An 18,820-nucleotide genomic window follows, 5' to 3' on the forward strand; every position below is an offset into this window, starting at 1 on the left:
AGCCTCCTCCATGCATCGCAGCGGGGGACGTCCTGAACCCCCCCTCTTCCTCTTCTCTTCCTCCTCCACCGAGGACACGTGAGGAAGACCGTCCTACACACACCACCCGGTTTGAACCCCACCCCCAGTCCTACACACACACACACACACACACACACACACACACACAACACACAGACACACAGACACACACCTGATGGGGTCGATAATTGACTGGCTCTTGAGCAAGAACCCTCAAGCTGCAGGTTCTCACATGAGTCGTGCACCTCTCAGGAAGCAGTGAAGGACCCTCTGAGATAAACAGTCCTCAAACCAGCAGTAGCTCTGGAACACAATGAGGATGAGTCCAATATGATTGGATTAATAAGGCCGGTGTTTTTTTCTGGAACGAGGTTAACAAACCAACGTTTTCATTATCAATTACGCTAATTATTATGTATCAGATAAAATAAGTCATTGAAATGGCAGAAATTGACCAATATATGCATCGAACTCGCGAATCACGTTCAGTTTATGATGACGTGGAGACGAGCAGCAGCATGTGCAGATTAAATAACCTGTAACCAAATAATTGCTGCTTTATTAAACAGCTTTCTATTGTTTTGTTAATTAAATTCGTCAAAAAAAAAGCAGGTATACTGTTCACTGTGGGTCTCACCAATAAGTACAAGAGTAAATGACTAAATATAAAGTGCCATTCAGGTGATGCAGATGTTAGAGGTCAGTCAGACCAGTTTATAGTGCTAATAAAGTGTTCCCCCTTCAAACTATCTACTGTTCGACTCCAGGACTAAACAAAAAGGTCCAAATGGACCCGATAATAAAGTTCCAGAACCCTCGGCCGGTGAATCATTTGTAGAAGGAGACTTCTTTTCAAAAGAAGAATCTTCTCCACTTTTGAGGATGTCTATCGCTTTCCGGGGAGCGGGCCAGTAATGGACTCTAATGCAACAAAGGAAATTATCCACTCATGTCCAATCACTACCTACGAGGCACCGATCAATACCAGGTCCCCGGGGCCTCGGAGGGAGACCGGGCATCGTGCTGAGAGCAGGGAGGGCCGGGAGAACCGCCTCGGTTGGGTTCAGGGGGGTTGGGGGGTTGGGGGGGGGGGGGGGTCTCCGAATATACTTTTTGATTTTACCTCCCAAACCACAAGTGTGGCGCCTCTCCATCTAATGTTTACTGAAAAGAAAATTCAGGTTGTACTCTTCTTACGCAGGTCATCAAATCACTTTTGGAAAGTCACGGGTTTATAAATGAATAACGACGTACGTTATTAAAGGTTAATAAATTATTAAGTCAAGTTAAAAGCCATTAATAGGAACGTTTGTGTTGCCAAGCTGTGACAAATACTTTTGACTGTCTTCAGTTTTATCAATTATAAATCAGCAAAAGGTTACATGCATCTTAATATTTAATAAGCCAGTCGTTAGACATGCCACACTTTTCCTTCTCGAATTGGACTTTTTAAACGTTTAAATAACAATCAACTTGCCAGCATGTCAACATCAAAATAACAATTTTAATGCAATAATAAGCAGGTGTAATGTTTACCGTGTTCACCATCATGCACACATTTTCTATACACAAAGTCCAGCTGAACCTGATGGGAATGTGATTATTGTTTGCAATTACATGGATTAAAACTAATGAACTGGACAAATACACATTTGACCTAAAGATGGCAGTAAAGAGGGAAAACGATCAAAAAAAATAAGTCTGCAGAATTCATACTGGGAGGGGGGGGGGGGGGGGCAGGGGGTCCAATAGTTATTGAGAAATTGATAAAGCTTCAAACATGGCTCAAATTTCTGTCCCCCAGGAGTTTTTCCCAGCAGCTTTAAAAAAATAATATATATATATATATATATATATATATATATATATATATATATATATATATCCTTCTGTGTGGAGTTTGCATGTTCTCCCCGTGGCAGCGTGGGTTCTCTCCGGGCTCTCCGGCTTCCTCCCACAGTCCAAAGACATGCTGCAGGTTAATTGATCTCTAAATTGCCCATAGGTGTGAATGTGAGAGTGAATGGTTGTATGTCCCTACATGTGCCCTCGATGGACTGGCGGCCTGTCCAGGGTGTCCCCTGCCTTCGCCCTATGTCAGCTGGGATAGGCTCCAGCGCCCCGCGACCCTAATGAGGATAAGCGGTATTGAAAATGGATGGATGGATGGATGGATGGATATTAAAGAACTCCTCCCAGCTCGCTTTACTAGAATTGCATAAAAGAAAGCTGCCGTTTGCCGAGTAAGTTTGAGTCCTCACGTTGATTCAGTCCACGCGACTCGCCTGTTGACTTGATCACGAAGACCTGGAGCAGATTAGAAGGTTTTTAAATTAGTGAACGTGAGAAAACGCATTGAATTCAACGGCCTCACGTCTCAAACCTTCCTGCCTCGGCCTTCTAGCTTTAAGAATCACCTCCTCCCACAGCGCTAATGCCTCTCAGCCCCGAGTCGTCTTCATCAATTAGTCTCCTTCTCGCCGTCGGCCTGTCTGCAGAGCCCCCCCACCCCCCTTTTCTGTTTTTCCTGTCGACTGTCAAACAGTGTGTACTGTGCGGGCAGAGTGCCATAACACACACACACACACACACACCTCCACACCCATCCCATGAAACCATCACGCCGCAAACACTCTCCCAGCCTGCAAAAAAAAAAAAAAAAAGAAAGGGAGGAAGTGGAGAGCCCTGCCAAAGATAAAGTGGAGGACCACAAACAAATGGAGTAACTGAGCTCGTTAAAGGAAGGGGGGGGGGGGGGGGGGTTGGGGGGGTTGGGGGGGGTGAGCATCCTGCTGCAGCCCTGATCAGCTTTCCATGACATCATCTGCACGAGGCTCGGAGTCGTTGGTGAATCCCGACGCACACACCTGAAAAGAAACGGCAGCGGGACGACGGAGACGAAGCGTGAACAAATACGAGTTCCCAGGTGCTGCAACTAGGAATGCTCACGTGTGTTTATTACTGAGCAGGCAACATCATGTTTAACGCCTGTGCTTCAAGATCAGGTGAGGAGAACAAAAAAGATCAAATAATGTGACACTGCATGTAAGAGAGTGTTCAGAAGTTTTGTTATTCTTCATCTTAGCTTGCCATCAAACGCGACTAACGCTGGATGTTTGAGACGTGGTCGAGACCACCACCAAGACCACCACCAAGACCAAGACTTTAAGGGGTCGAGACCAAGACCAAGACCAGAGGGAGTCCCACAACCCATGGCACACTTGGAATAAATGAGGAACATGCCAACCACAGCCACTCATATCGATCTCTACGATCCACACGCACACACACACACACACACACACTCCCATTAAGAAAGCCACAGAAGACAAATGAAGATTTCTCTTCATTCACCTCTTTTATTACTGTATATAAACTATATTTACGTGCGTGCATTAAGTGCATCGTGAGAAACGTCTCGATGAAACGATCAAAACAAAAAGGCGTCGCAGAGGTGAATTTTATGTGCAGGAATGTCCCTTTGTTGGGATATATATATATATATATATATATATATATATATATATATATATATATATATATATATATATATATTTTGCAAGAAAGATGTCAGTTAAATTGGGTTATATTTAAAATATTGTGACCAACAATGTCGGATACTTAGCGAGACGTTTAACAGTTGAAAAGCATAACATCTTAAAAACCTCAAATAGATATTTGGCTTTTCTTTTAAGTCATTTCTTTTGTGTTACTCATATCAGCCAAAGAACTGTGTATGCTGACGACTGATGAGCTAAACTCGGACAATCATAAAAAATATGTAATAAAAATGTTGGAAAAGAGCTTTACTGGCCAACTGTATGTGAAGATTTAAATAAAGTGTAAGCTTCAACACAGAATGAGGTTCTTTCACCTGAAAACAAAGTGTTCAAAAAATAATAATTGCGTAAAGAAGACATGCATCCAATAAATATGAACCATTTATTTAGTTGATGTATTACGAGCACATTGAAGCATAACAACGTTATCCTGTCATCGGTTTAAACAAACAAATGCGTTACGTCACTGAATTGAGTCCCAAAAAGAAAACTCTAAAAAAAAAATCACCTTCTGCTGATCTGATGCAGGCTTTTTTTGTTTTGTTGCAGATTCCTAATATAGAGACGACCGAGTTGGACATTTGGTTTCCTATTAGGAATAAATGTAACCGTGCCAAGCGGAGCTAGAAGACCCCGTCCCACTAACGAATCTCATATCAACATGGCCGCCCTTCCTTCAAACACAGTGCCAACCGTGGCTGATTTATTCTCACTGCCATCGCGGCACGGACCAGCTGCACTCCATTCGGAGCTGAAAGTCTCGTCGGCGGGGGGAAAAAAAAAACAACGACAAAAAAGAAACAGCAAAAAGGCCGGTCGGCGTCGCGTTTCAGCCCCTCTGGTCCCGGTTCAAAACATGACCTGGGATCTGAAGTGCTTCTGCAAGCTGGTGTTGTGGTTCATGCCCATCTTCAGCATCCATTTGGACTTCATCTTCTGCACGTACTGCATGTCTTTTGGTTTCTGGTAGAAGCAGCCTGAGAGAGAGCGAGAGAGAGATGTGTTGCAGTTACCATGGCGGAACACAAGGGGGAGCCCTTTCTACAACCTTGTGTCATCTGGCAGATTTTGAACACTGGTGTTTTTGTTTTTTTTAAATACAGTGATGTATGGCTTATAATATTTTTTTCTGATGTGTCATCTTCACTGTATTAAAATTATATAATATAAATAATTACTCTTATTTTGGAGACTGTAGTTTGTCTCAAAACTGTTGAATAAAACACATTTCTAACTCTGTCTTAATACCATCTTTTTTATCTATCATAACTATCAAACAAGATTATTTAGTTATTTTTAGAGATGCAGTCCGACCGAAGCAGCTGTATCTGGTATCGGATACCATTTAACATAAATAATAATGTATCGTATGTCTACACATGAAGAATGACGCCAGGCTCTTCCACATTAACTAAACACTGGTGTCGGATCGGTACCCAAAGCAGAGAGTTCTTCTTCTCAGAAATATAACATTTATGTAACCACCTCATATGAACTTGAGACATTTTCCCAGAGACGGTTTTGCTTTTTAATTTCTATTTTACTTGTTGCCCCAATACATTTCTTTGCAGCTGCTGAACAAACGAAGCCTTCAAACAGACCACTCTGCACACGTGGAGATCGTTATATTTCAAAAAGGACTAATTGCACTTTTTAGAGGTTCCTCGTTTGTATTTGATGCGCCGACTGTGGAGATATAAAATTGTTTTTAAAAAGACAGCCGTACCTTCGTTTCCCCCCCAGCCCAGAGCTTTGTACTGCCGGAGGAGTCGACCGACAGCGTTCTTGTTGTGGGTCAGAACCAGCGCCCTCTGATTTCCAAAGCGCTGTTTGTAGTACCTCATGAGGGAGCGGTGGCCGATCGTAGCACCTGAGGAAACACACGGTTACAACATGGCCCGGCCAATGAGAGCAGAGGTCCAACGTGTGGTTCAAGTCACAGGAATTTGAGAAGCAAATCAAGACCGAGAGAATATTTGGCCAATTAATCCACTACAGACGATTTAATTTAATGTATCAAATATTTCCCGGGAAAAAAAATGCCAATATGTCTCTTTAAAAATCTGATTCAATTCAGCAAATTGCCAATTTGTCTTTTCACCCAAACATGTTATGAACTCAGTATTCCACTCTTGAAATCTGCAGATTGTGAATAATCTTTAAAGTCACCAGAGGGGAGAGTCAGCTCCAGCATTTCGTCGGCGTACTCCAGGTTCCTCTCAAAAGAAAGCTCTTCTTCGTCCATTTCAGCATCCTCTCCCTCCTTCCTGTCGGGGTAGCTGCTCCTGTTGGAAAAACATATTTAAAAAAAAAATAATTAAATGTGTGACTCAAAGGGACCAAGATGCAGTCGTCTGTTGCTGTAGATCAACTACATCAAAGATTGTTAAACATATATATATATATTTTTTAAAAAGAGATTTTATTTTGTTACCTAAAGTCGTAGAAGTCTGCAAACTCCAGGGCAGAGTCGCCGTCTGTGAAGAGTTTACAGTGGCTCTTGTCGATCATGTGACTCTGAACCGCTTCTGCCGAGTAGAACGAACGGCCTTTCTCGTTGCACCACAGACACACGTTTCCAGCGCCGATCTTCTCACCTGCGACACAAGAAAAGCACTTAAAACAACAACAAAAATCCCCACAACAAATAGATTATTTTGTCATTTTTTGCCATTTCCTCACATTTATGGCTCAAACTCACCGAGGTAGCGGACGAGGCCAGCGACGTCGATGAGGAACTCCACATCGGGGATGAAGAAGCTGTGGATTTTGGTCATGTGGGCGATGTTCTTCATGAGTGTCTTGGAGTGGTGGGAGCAGAACAGGCAGTCGGTGACGGGGATCGAACCCGGCAGAGCCGCGGGTTTGGAGTCAGACACGGCCGCCGAGTCCCCTTCCGCTTGATCCATTGTTTCCTCCTCCTCCTCCTCTTCCACCTCTTCGTCATCATCTTCCTCGTCGTCGTCGACGTCCTCCCACTCTTCTGGAAGATTGTTATTGAAACAGGATGTCACATTTTAGCACGCAACAAAGCGGATAAACGCCACCTGACATTCTGTACCTTTAACTTAAAACCGACAGAGCGCATTTACTCCAATTAGGCTGCAAATGTAGAAACACATAATTCATGTTTTGCTATTTCCACGAGATGTGTTGACAGCATAGTGGATTAGTTAAAATAATAGACGATATTATAATATATATTCAGCACAATTCTTTTCCTTCATAGTTCCCTGGCTTACATGTAGAGATGTTGAATACAAGTGTTACTCCTTGATACCAGTGCATTAAAAACAAGGTCATCAGGTCATATTCTCCAAAAACTGAATTTTACATGATTACATTTGAACACATGGTATTAAAGTCATAATAGGGCGTCTTGAACTTACGAGAAACTGAAAGAAAAATATCTGAAAAACAAGCCGACTTCTTTCAAAAAGGCCCATAGGCTTCATTTCTCCTCACCTTGCACAGTTGTGGCTCCCTCTTCCGTCTCTCGCCTCTTGGCCTGCTCCTCCAGCCACATCAACCTCGGGGGTATCTCCGTCTTCTCCGCCTTCTGCCTCGTGGCTCCTTGCGGCACAGGACTCGGCCTCTGCTGGGCCTCCTGCAGAGCCTCCTGCTGCAGGGCCTCGTTCCTGGCGTCGCGGTCCACCTTCTCGTCGCCGAGTCCTTTCTCCCGGTTCTTCTCGTTCATCTTCTCCACTTTCCTCTGGGCGGCGAGCAGCGCCTGCTTCTCGGCCAGCTGGTGCTTGTGGGACTGCAAGTGGTTCTGGTGGGCGTTGGCGCTGGAGAACTTCTTGCTGCAGATGGCGCAGCCCTCGGTGGATGCCGCGTCGCTCAGCTGCTGTTCGTCGGACTTCCGCTGCGCCAGCACGCGCTCCTGGAAGTTCTCATCGGTGACAGGCGGCATGTCGGCCACCTTGCGCTTCAGATTGTAGCGGTGCCAGTCGGACTTGTAGTGCGCTCGCTGCACCTCGCCGTCTGCGAACGCCACTCGGCAGCTGATGCAGGTGTAGGAGGACATGGCGACCTGAAGATAAGATAAAAGATTATTTATACAGCTCTGAGGCTTTTAAATGTACCTTTAGGCCTGCCTTACAATTATTTAGTTGTTTGTCGTTTTGGTCTAACAAACCGTCTAAAAAATATATCACATTACGAGAGGCTGGAATCAGCAAATGTTTGACGTTTTTGCTTTAAAAAGTATACACCTAGCATACACGCTCCTACCGTAATGCCTAGTATACACGCTCCTACAGTAATGCCTAGTATACGCGCTCCTACCGTAATGTCTAGTATACACACTCTTACCGTATAGCCTAGTATACACACTCCTATACTGTCTAGTATAAACGCTCTTACCGTAATGCCTAGTAGACACGCTCCTATACTGCCTAGTATAAACGCTCTTACGGTAATGTATAGTATACACTCTCCTACCGTAATGCCTAGTATACACGCTCCTACCGTAATGCCTAGTATACACGCTTCTACCGTAATACCTAGTATACACTCTCCTACCATAATGTATAGTATACACACTCTTACCGTAATGCCTAGTATACACTCTCCTACCGTAATGCCTAGTATACACGCTTCTACCGTAATGCCTAGTATACACGCTTCTACCGTAATGCCTAGTATACACGCTCCTACCGTAATACCTAGTATACACTCTCCTACCATAATGTATAGTATACACACTCTTACCGTAATGCCTAGTATACACTCTCCTACCGTAATGCCTAGTATACACACTCTTACCGTAATGCCTAGTATACACACTCTTACCGTAATGTCTAGTATACACGCTCTTACCGTAATGTATAGTATACTCTCCTACCGTAATGCCTAGTATACACTCTCCTACCGTAATGCCTAGTATACACTCTTCTACCGTAATACCTAGTATACACTCTCCTACCGTAATGCCTAGTATACACACTCTTACCGTAATGTCTAGTATACACACTCCTACCGTAATGTCTAGTATACACGCTCTTACCGTAATGTCTAGTATACACTCTCCTACCGTAATACCTAGTATACACTCTCCTACCGTAATGCCTAGTATACACACTCTTACCGTAATGTCTAGTATACACACTCCTACCGTAATGTCTAGTATACACTCTCCTACCGTAATACCTAGTATACACTCTCCTACCGTAATGCCTAGTATACACACTCCTACCGTAATGTCTAGTATACACGCTCTTACCGTAATGTATAGTATACTCTCCTACCGTAATGCCTAGTATACACTCTCCTACCGTAATACCTAGTATACACTCTCCTACCGTAATACCTAGTATACACGCTCCTAATGTAATGCCTAGTATACACGCGTACGGAAAGACAACGTGCGGGTTGCAGCGTAAATCTGGTGACCGTTTCTAGTTTTAATAAATAAAGTTACACATAAGATGGATCACTTCTCGACAGTTTGTTAGCTTAGCGACCTAGCTAAACAGCAGCTGACGTTAGCTGTCAGGTTAACGTTACAGCTAAAAGACACTACCCTAAATAACGTAACGCAGCAGACGGAAAGCGACACCTGACGTCCCCAACCGTTACTTACGGAAAGTTAAATTATTTAAACATTAACTAGCGGTTGAACTGTGGGGCTACCAACAGCCGCAGATGTGCCCCGCTAACATCAGCTAGCAACCAACAGCTTGGTGTAAACATCTTCTTAAAACCAGTTAAAAGCTCACGAGTCGTGACACGTGACAACCGGAGAAGCAGGTGATCCCAGCAATGGACGTCCGGTGTTTACTTACTTAGACAGTGAACCGTCTCCCCCGACAATAATTATGTTTTAATCTCTTTGTTTTGTTGCGTTAGCTTCGGTCTCGCTCCGCCGTCTCTACAGCAGCACACGAGGGTGAACTTTGACTTTCTTCTTCTTCGTCATGTTTCTTTTTTGTATTCGCCAACGTGTTTACGGTTCGACAGCGCCACCTAGTGCTTCGGAGTTGACCAGAAATTGTACGTGTTGACAAAAACGTTTTACTCCACTAGGTTACATCTCAGAGGTAAATATTGGACTTTTACTCCAGCAGTGATAAATTCATAATGTTTACGTTGATTTTAAAATAATGAAAAGCCATACAATTAGATTTTCTACTACCAACACATTCTGTCGATTCATTTCTCAGCTTTGTCATTCATACTTTACAGTTATTCTTGGCCAGTGGAGGGGGCTGGTGTACAATGGGAATGTGTCTCAGTCAAATTAAATCAAAATTAAATAAATGGCACAACCTAGTGTGGAAATATCTGACACTCCGGTCCCATTAAAGTCCTTTATTGAACAAGAAAAGTTTTCATTACAGACACATAACTCATTTATTTATTCAGAGTTATTTCATGATCACCTGAGAAACATATTATAATAATACAATAATACATAATAATCTATGACAATAAACAAGTTCCCTATAAGACATATTATGACTTAAAAAAGGTAATTTATCCCAATTACTGGTCAAAAAGAATGTTAAGGAACAGACATTCGTCTTGGCATTCATTTATACAAATATATATATATATTTCTGTTTTAGTTTTGAGCATAAAATCACATTTTAATGATTTATTGACTTCTACATTCTAAGATTATTATGAAATTAAACCGTTTTTGAGAACATGTCAGCATATTTTTAATATATTTACACATCGATCACAAGACATTGGTCATTTGGGGGCATTTTTTGACAACGAGTTTGAATCATTGCAGATAATATCGGCGTGTTCAGAAAGAACACAAGGGGAATTTCAGAGGGGACTAGCATTTAAAGTCAATGGAAATAAATGTGTCTTTCACAGCTGCTCAACGAGTGTTTGCTGTATATTTAACCATATAAATTCCATGGAATATAACTTACAGTAATGCCTAGTGTATACACCCTTACAGTAATGCCTAGTGTACACACTCTTACATAATGGTCTTTAAAATACATTCCTTGTCCAATGTGAAACATTGCAATGCTCCTAACCGATAGGTCTGCATCTTGGAAAACAAATATCACACAATAAAATCAAAACTAACTGCCATTCCTCTATAATTAAATACTTATTGAGTGGATAATAATATTACAAATCAGGCCCAAAAGAAATACCCAGAACTGGAATGCGATTATAAATAATTCACAACAGCTAATTAAGGCTGCTGCAGTCAGGCGTCATAAAGACAAAAACTTCATTTGGAGAGCATGGCATATGCAGCTTTAATAATCTCAAATAACATTTGCAGTATTGGGACACTTCTCTCGGCCTCTCGTCTGGCGTCAATGTCCTGCTGCTTCCTCAATCTTTCAACTTCTTCTTTAATTTCTCTTTCACGAGAATCCCTTAACTTTTTCTGCTGCTCCATGTTATCCTTCACTTCCCTGATTTGTTGATCAAACTTTTCCTGTAGTTTCTTCTTCAGTTCCTCCTCTTCTTTACGCATTTGCTCTTCCTTCCTTTCCCAGACTCGTTGTTTTTCCTCTTCAACCGCCTTCTCTGCCATCTGGAACATTTCAGTGCTGTAATGGCTTCCTCCGTTCTCCCGCATTATGTCTCTGATCTTGTCGAGCAGCTCGCCGACCTGCGCCTGATCCTTCGCCTCGTTATTGAAGACGTGGTAGTTGCCGTTACATTTATCCACAAGTTCCTTCAGGTCTTTGCTGTCCTTCAAGAACTCCTCAATAGGTTTCCCTTTGAGCAGGTCCCCGTGGGTAAACAGCACCATGCTGTATTTGTCTGCTTTCTCTCCGAACATTTTCTGAATCTTCAGCACTGTATTCTTTTCTTCCTCTGTGTGTCTGCCCAGTTGGATGACGACCAGGAAGACATGGGGTCCAGGAGCAGCATAGGACACGCACCGGACTATTTGTACACAGGTTTTCACTTCATCAGTATTGGTGTCAAACAGACCCGGAGTGTCAATAACAGAAACCTTTTCCCCTTTCACTTCACCAAAGGCCTTTTTACAGACTTTAGTCAAAGATTGAGGGGAGAACTCTGATTTAAAGATCTGCTTTCCTAGAATGGTGTTTCCTGTGGCGCTCTTACCGACTCCGGTCTTCCCCACCATCACGATCCTGAGCTCCTCAGTATTGTCGTACGTTGTTGTGGTCGAAGTTCTGTTGTCGTAGTTTGTGGTAGGCTGAGCCAAAAAGACTGAAAAAGAAAAAAGAACAATTAATTCTCAGTGTCTTCATAAAATGTTTTTCAATGCAGTTCCACAGAAGACATAAAGAACCCTTCATGACTATGAAAATAATCCCAGGAGTCGGATCTTCTAACACACGTGTAAAATGTAAGGCCTGCCCCAGCTTGAAAGGCATATGATCGTCTTAAAATTAAAGTCTATGCTGCTTTTACAGTGACCATAGACTACATCTCCCACAATGCATGTCAATGTTGTGACCTGCAAATGCACGGAATCCTACCCCAAAAAAAGTAGAGTTCCCATATCGACGTTTAGCTAAAGAGAAGGGATTAAGTATGCAGAAGGAAGTTCATTTAAAGAAGATGAGAAAGTGAATACATGTTCGTGCTTCACGGAGACAAACCGGTAAGTCTTCTGTGTCCAGATCGCATAAAGGTATGTGAGCAGGTGAGCAACAGACCGCATAAAGGTGTGTATGTAGGTGAGCAACAGACCACATAAAGGTGTGTATGTAGGTGAGCAACAGACCACATAAAGGTATGTGAGCAGGTGAGCAACAGACCGCATAAAGGTGTGTATGTAGGTGAGCAACAGACCACATAAAGGTATGTGAGCAGGTGAGCAACAGACCACATAAAGGTGTGTATGTAGGTGAGCAACAGACCACATAAAGGTATGTGAGCAGGTGAGCAACAGACCGCATAAAGGTGTGTATGTAGGTGAGCAACAGACCACATAAAGGTATGTGAGCAGGTGAGCAACAGACCACATAAAGGTGTGTATGTAGGTGAGCAACAGACCACATAAAGGTATGTGAGCAGGTGAGCAACAGACCGCATAAAGGTGTGTATGTAGGTGAGCAACAGACCACATAAAGGTATGTGAGCAGGTGAGCAACAGACCGCATAAAGGTGTGTATGTAGGTGAGCAACAGACCACATAAAGGTATGTGAGCAGGTGAGCAACAGACCGCATAAAGGTGTGTATGTAGGTGAGCAACAGACCACATAAAGGTATGTGAGCAGGTGAGCAACAGACCACATAAAGGTGTGTATGTAGGTGAGCAACAGACCACATAAAGGTATGTGAGCAGGTGAGCAACAGACCGCATAAAGGTGTGTATGTAGGTGAGCAACAGACCACATAAAGGTATGTGAGCAGGTGAGCAACAGACCGCATAAAGGTGTGTATGTAGGTGAGCAACAGACCACATAAAGGTATGTGAGCAGGTGAGCAACAGACCACATAAAGGTATGTGAGCAGGTGAGCAACAGACCGCATAAAGGTGTGTATGTAGGTGAGCAACAGACCACATAAAGGTATGTGAGCAGGTGAGCAACAGACCACATAAAGGTATGTGAGCAGGTGAGCAACAGACCACATAAAGGTATGTGAGCAGGTGAGCAACAGACCGCATAAAGGTATGTATGTAGGTGAGCAACAGACCACATAAAGGTATGTGAGCAGGTGAGCAACAGACCACATAAAGGTATGTATGTAGGTGAGCAACAGACCACATAAAGGTATGTATGTAGGTGAGCAACAGACCACATAAAGGTATGTATGTAGGTGAGCAACAGACCACATAAAGGTATGTGAGCAGGTGAGCAACAGACCACATAAAGGTATGTGAGCAGGTGAGCAACAGACCGCATAAAGGTATGTATGTAGGTGAGCAACAGACCGCATAAAGGTATGTATGTAGGTGAGCAACAGACCACATAAAGGTATGTATGTAGGTGAGCAACAGACCGCATAAAGGTGTGCGAAAAAAAAATAGGATGATAAAACTGAGCTCACAAATGACGAATAAAAGATCACATATTAGGCTTTTGATCAGACTATTATAGGTGAACAGTGAGGACTGCAAAAAAAAAATAAATAAATAATGTTACTTGCGTCATCTATAGATGAAAATTATTATAAATACAGGTTGATATTTACTTACGGTATTTGTTGTTAATGCCTCCCATGTTTGAATTGTACCGAGCGGATGTGCTGCTTTTTCGTGAATAAAGTCAAGACAAGTTTTGCAACGTGCGTCTTTATACGAAAACGTCATGCAACAAACCACACCCATAAAACTAGAGCTGTTTACGTGTTTAGTTCACGGGCTGTTTTATAGATTGAGCCTGAATTAGAAAGTATTGACAGCAAAGTTAATGTGTTTTAAAACACATTTCTATCTGTTGTATTAAAGTCAGTCTTGCCTTTATGAATGGAACAAGAGCATAACATGTTGTTTAAAGTCCCACCGAATCCACAGAGACACCTTCATTTATTCTGGTCAAATCAATATCATTCATCCAGCCCAACATCACGCGTCACAAACCGCATGGCATGCGCCCCCTTCCATGTGCAGAACTTTGATCATGATAAAGTAAAAACTCCCCAAGAAACATAAACGGGGAAAGGAAACGGAGGAGTGTTCATTCTCCAACATTGCAAAAAAAAAAATCATCATCAGAATCAGAATCAGAAACTTTTAATAGCCAAGTAGGTTTACACCTACAAGGAACTTAGCGTGGTCGGTGGTGCAACATAGGACATCAGACATAACAAGCAACAACAAGCAACAACAGTAGACAACAAATAAACAATCAACAAAGGGCAGACGAGACATAGAATAAAATGTAAAATGTAAAATGTAAAATGTAAAATGTACAGTGGAAGATAAAGTGCAATTCTAAAGTGTATGTGATGTTTAAGTTAAAGTGACGTGTGTTATTTAAGTGTGCTGATAGTGACGTGTGTTATTTAAGTGTGCTGGTATCATAACAAGATTAAAGCAAAAAATAAATTCTACAATTTCACAAGTTGAGAACTTTATTAAAAATGGTCTAAATGTCACCGACAGTCGGTTTGGACCGTCCAAACACAACACACAAGAGAAAACGTTGGGTGTCATCTCATCAGATCCAGGCGTCGTTATCTTTGATTTATCTAACCTGCTATGAGTCGCACCCCTAATTGTCCTTTCTTTCTTTTTTGACATATTGAATATCCAGTCCTGCTGCATTTTAATGGTTACTTTTGTTTCCTACCCGGTTCACCCCTCCCATCACCATTTACAAGAAATGACTGCAGTTCCTTTCACCCTTATGTCGTCTTAACATTGACCCACTTTCCTTAAAGTCAGAAACATTTGAATGAATAAACAACCTGTCGATTATCAAACCTTTTTTCTCCTCAGATAAACCGAAAGTAAACAGCAACAGCCGCGCGTGATCGTTTTTGGAAGCATATTTATAGTATTATATGCTGAACAATGAGGAATTCACAACATCCATCCATCCATTTTCAATACCGCTTATCCTCATTAGGGTCGCGGGGGCACTGGAGCCTATCCCAGCTGACATAGGGCGAAGGCAGGGGACACCCTGGACAGGCCGCCAGTCCATCGAGGGCAGAATTCACAACATATCTTCTCCTATTTTTAACCACTGTCCCCATTCACAAGTTATATAAACAACATAATTACATGAGAACAAAGTAAGGTATAAGTAACTAAACTAAAATGTCAAAACCCTAATTGGTAGCACTTTCCATGACGCTCATGTCTATAATTTATCATAAACATTCATCATGGACACGATGCATCAAATGTATTGTTGCGTCTTCATGAAATCTGAATAGTTTATTGCATTTGCAATTATATGATATTTTATGAACTTGGATCTGCACATTTGCCTATTCTGATGATTGAAAGAAAATACAATACACCCTCCGACCATCAGGGCTCTGTAATGTTGGCATAAGTGGAACCTAAAAGGAAAGGCGCCCAGGAGAGAGATTCTGGGGGCTAGGCACCCGGAAAAAGAAGAGATCTGCAGGTGAGGGCACCAAAGGAGAGAGACTGGAGGTGCCTCTTGTCCTTTTTCTGTGTCCCTTATTTTCTTCTCAAGTCTCTCCAGCTTGTTGCGCATTTGCTCTTGTTTCCCTTTAAGGACTCGTTGTTTTTCCTCTTCAGCCGCCTTCTCTGCCATCTTGAACATTTCAGTGCTGTAATGGCTTCCTCCGTTCTCCCGCATTATGTCTCTGATCTTGTCGAGCAGCTCGCCGACCTGCGCCTGATCCTTCGCCTCGTTATTGAAGACGTGGTAGTTGCCGTTACATTTATCCACAAGTTCCTTCAGGTCTTTGCTGTCCTTCAAGAACTCCTCAATAGGTTTCCCTTTGAGCAGGTCCCCGTGGGTAAACAGCACCATGCTGTATTTGTCTGCTTTCTCTCCGAACATTTTCTGAATCTTCAGCACTGTATTCTTTCCTTCCTCTGTGTGTCTGCCCAGTTGGATGACGACCAGGAAGACATGGGGTCCAGGAGCAGCATAGGACACGCACCGGACTATTTCTACACAGGTTTTCACTTCATCAGTATTGGTGTCAAACAGACCCGGAGTGTCAATAACAGAAACCTTTTCCCCGTTCACTTCACCAAAGGCCTTCTCACAGCCTTTAGTCAAAGATTGAGGGGAGAACTCTGATTTAAAGATCTGCTTTCCTAGAATGGTGTTTCCTGTGGCGCTCTTACCGACTCCGGTCTTCCCCACCATCACGATCCTGAGCTCCTCAGTATTGACTGTTGGTTCTAAGGGGTGAGAACATTTATTTTAATTATTAATCCTTACTAGTTGTATTTTTGCTCTGTATTGTATTTAACATTTTGAGTGTGTATGAAATGGTTCCAGTGTTACAGAACACCCACTCTCAATTAAATAGTTCGACATTGTGTGGGTTTCCAAACTCCTTTTTTGGTGCTCTAATCTAAAACTAAAGAAAGATATGCGTTTTAAAATGGAAACGTAGTCGTGTGGACACGGCCTAACCATAATGTGACAAGGCCATGTAGGGTATGTGTGGATGAGTGCATGTAGGGTATGTGTGGATGAGGCCATGTAGGGTATGTGTGGATGAGTCCATGTAGGGTATGTGTAGAAAAGTCCATGTAGGATATGTGTAGATGAGGCCATGTAGGGTATGTGTGGATGAGTGCATGTAGGGTATGTGTGGATGAGGCCATGTAGGGTATGTGTGGATGAGTCCATGTAGGGTATGTGTGGATGAGTGCATGTAGGGTATGTGTGGATGAGGCCATGTAGGGTATGTGTGGATGAGTCCATGTAGGGTATGTGTGGATGAGTGCATGTAGGGTATGTGTGGATGAGGCCATGTAGGGTATGTGTGGATGAGTCCATGTAGGGTATGTGTAGATAAGTCCATGTAGGGTATGTGTGGATAAGTCCATGTAGGGTATGTGTGGATGAGTCCATGTAGGGTATGTGTGGATAAGTCCATGTAGGGTATGTGTAGATGAGTCCATGTAGGGTAGATAAGTCCATGTAGGGTATGTGTAGATAAGTCCATGTAGGGTATGTGTAGATAAGTCCATGTAGGGTATGTGTGGATGAGGCCATGTAGGGTATGTGTGGATGAGTGCATGTAGGGTATGTGTGGATGAGTCCATGTAGGGTATTTGTAGATAAGTCCATGTAGGGTATGTGTAGATGAGGCCATGTAGGGTATGTGTGGATGAGTGCATGTAAGGTATGTGTAAATGAGTCCATGTAGGGTATGTGTAGATGAGTCCATGTTGGGTATGTGTAGATGAGTCCATGTTGGGTATGTGTAGATGAGTCCATGTAGGGTATGTGTAGATGAGTCCATGTTGGGTATGTGTAAATGAGTCCATGTAGGGTATGTGTGGATGAGTCCATGTAGGGTATGTGTAAATGAGTCCATGTAGGGTATGTGTGGATGAGTCCATGTAGGGTATGTGTAAATGAGTCCATGTTGGGTATGTGTAGATGAGTCCATGTTGGGTATGTGTAGATGAGTCCATGTTGGGTATGTGTAGATGAGTCCATGTAGGGTATGTGTAGATGAGTCCATGTAGGGTATGTGTAGATGAGTCCATGTAGGGTATGTGTAAATGAGGCCTCGGAGCTGCTGCCCTGTAAAATTCCATTGAATGAAACTAGATGTCAGTCACGCTCCTCCCATCTGTTCCCTGACAACATGCCGTCTGCTGCCAACACAGAGGCGATTGTTTCGCCGTGATCACAAACAGAGAAAGGAGGAATGTAGAGAGAAGAGTGTGCTGAACTCTTTGAGAGAGTTGATGTACTCACCACATTTGACATCGCTGGCCATGTTCGGGCTCTCGAGGGCTGAGCAGCTGGTGAAATGAAGACTTGAGTGTCTGCAACCGCACCAGAAACAAGTTTCATTCATCAAACCACACCCACATCACAACGTTGACTAATACAGGTGTGTATAGTTCACCTACTGCATTCACTTTATTTGGTTTCTGAAAGTATAATAAGTACTGATTACACTAACATACTTTATTTAAACCATTATAAATAAATGGTTAATTGATAAATAACTCAACTCAATAGTTATTGTACTGTTAAGTGTTAAGATGGTTAATGTTTTCCTAATTAGTAATGCTGTAATTCATGTTATTTTACCAATTTCTTGTTGCACATATCACATTTTAAATACTGTGTTTGTTAATGATTACCAAATGATCTTTTTAAACATCTAACACACATCATTTAAATAGATGGACCAAATAGTTGTTACATAATTGGTTTGTAAACCATCTACTAAGCTATTATAAAGTTAAAACTGTTGCAACGTGTTAAATAGTTAATAAATACTGTGTAAATCATCTATAAGTTTAATTAAGATAGATTGTTAATACTTTGTTCAGGATTAATAAGTGGTTTATCCATGGAATGTTTATAGATGGTTTACAAACCATTTCTTAAAAGTTGCAAATCATTTGGTAATCATGAACCCATAATGAAATAGATCAAATATGAAATACTAATGTAATCAGAATGTAATTATCGTCTTTGATATAATATATAATTCATAAACTATTTACTATATATGTATAATTTACATTGTGGGGGTAAAAGTGCCCGCATGTGTCCAAACAACATGAGAGATACAGCTGCATTCACAAACACACAAATATCAAACAAGCGAGTCCACAGACTGCGTTACAACATTTTATTGAGTTTAATTACATAAAAGTACATTTTGTTAATGCATTTTGGTTCTGACCCAC

At 42.1% G+C, this 18,820-nt stretch overlaps 3 protein-coding genes across 4 annotated transcripts; all 3 read right to left on the bottom strand.

The window, feature by feature from the left end:
- Window positions 1–3,944: 3,944 nt before the first annotated feature.
- znf622 (zinc finger protein 622) lies at window positions 3,945–9,579 on the bottom strand. Its single transcript, XM_034556329.1, has 7 exons — window positions 9,368–9,579; window positions 7,047–7,614; window positions 6,283–6,564; window positions 6,016–6,178; window positions 5,751–5,866; window positions 5,308–5,451; window positions 3,945–4,558 (listed from the first exon to the last, which is right to left on the bottom strand). The coding sequence occupies exons 2-7, from the start codon at window positions 7,606–7,608 to the stop codon at window positions 4,431–4,433; spliced, it is 1,395 nt and encodes a 464-aa protein (XP_034412220.1). The 5' UTR covers window positions 7,609–7,614; window positions 9,368–9,579; the 3' UTR covers window positions 3,945–4,430.
- A 656-nt stretch (window positions 9,580–10,235) lies between these two features.
- On the bottom strand, window positions 10,236–17,935 carry LOC117745986 (GTPase IMAP family member 9-like). Of its 2 annotated transcripts, XM_034554696.1 has the most exons (3): window positions 13,691–13,757; window positions 11,643–11,750; window positions 10,236–11,456 (listed from the first exon to the last, which is right to left on the bottom strand). In XM_034554696.1, the coding sequence occupies exons 1-3, from the start codon at window positions 13,713–13,715 to the stop codon at window positions 10,786–10,788; spliced, it is 804 nt and encodes a 267-aa protein (XP_034410587.1). In that variant the 5' UTR covers window positions 13,716–13,757; the 3' UTR covers window positions 10,236–10,785. The 2 variants fall into 2 exon arrangements, with proteins under 2 accessions (XP_034410587.1, XP_034410586.1); XM_034554695.1 differs by lacking the exon at window positions 13,691–13,757 and adding an exon at window positions 17,871–17,935 and having other exon boundaries at window positions 10,236–11,750.
- Window positions 15,116–16,309, bottom strand: LOC117745988 (GTPase IMAP family member 9-like). Its single transcript, XM_034554699.1, has 2 exons — window positions 16,274–16,309; window positions 15,116–16,087 (listed from the first exon to the last, which is right to left on the bottom strand). Exons 1-2 carry the CDS (start codon window positions 16,293–16,295, stop codon window positions 15,342–15,344), a joined length of 768 nt encoding a protein of 255 aa, XP_034410590.1. The 5' UTR covers window positions 16,296–16,309; the 3' UTR covers window positions 15,116–15,341.
- Window positions 17,936–18,820: the final 885 nt, after the last annotated feature.

Source organism: Cyclopterus lumpus, chromosome 17 (assembly GCF_009769545.1).
Source record: "Cyclopterus lumpus isolate fCycLum1 chromosome 17, fCycLum1.pri, whole genome shotgun sequence".
NCBI lineage: Eukaryota > Metazoa > Chordata > Actinopteri > Perciformes > Cyclopteridae > Cyclopterus > Cyclopterus lumpus.

Bases quoted from the DNA above. Each gene is read 5' to 3' on its own strand.
- LOC117745986 (XM_034554695.1), bottom strand. From the start codon at position 17,892: ATGGCCAGCGATGTCAAATGTG. The intron at 11,751-17,870 runs GTGAGTACATCA...TTTCTTTTTCAG, and splicing joins GGCCAGCGATGTCAAATGTG to TCTTTTTGGCTCAGCCTACC.
- znf622 (XM_034556329.1), bottom strand. From the start codon at position 7,608: ATGTCCTCCTACACCTGCATCAGCTGCCGAGTGGCGTTCGCAGACGGC. The intron at 5,867-6,015 runs GTAACAAAATAA...TTTTTCCAACAG, and splicing joins GCAGACTTCTACGACTTTAG to GAGCAGCTACCCCGACAGGA. The intron at 5,452-5,750 runs GTGACTTTAAAG...GTGTTTCCTCAG, and splicing joins GGAGCTGACTCTCCCCTCTG to GTGCTACGATCGGCCACCGC.
- LOC117745988 (XM_034554699.1), bottom strand. From the start codon at position 16,295: ATGGTGGGGAAGACCGGAGTCG. The intron at 16,088-16,273 runs GTAAGAGCGCCA...GTGTAGAAATAG, and splicing joins GGTGGGGAAGACCGGAGTCG to TCCGGTGCGTGTCCTATGCT.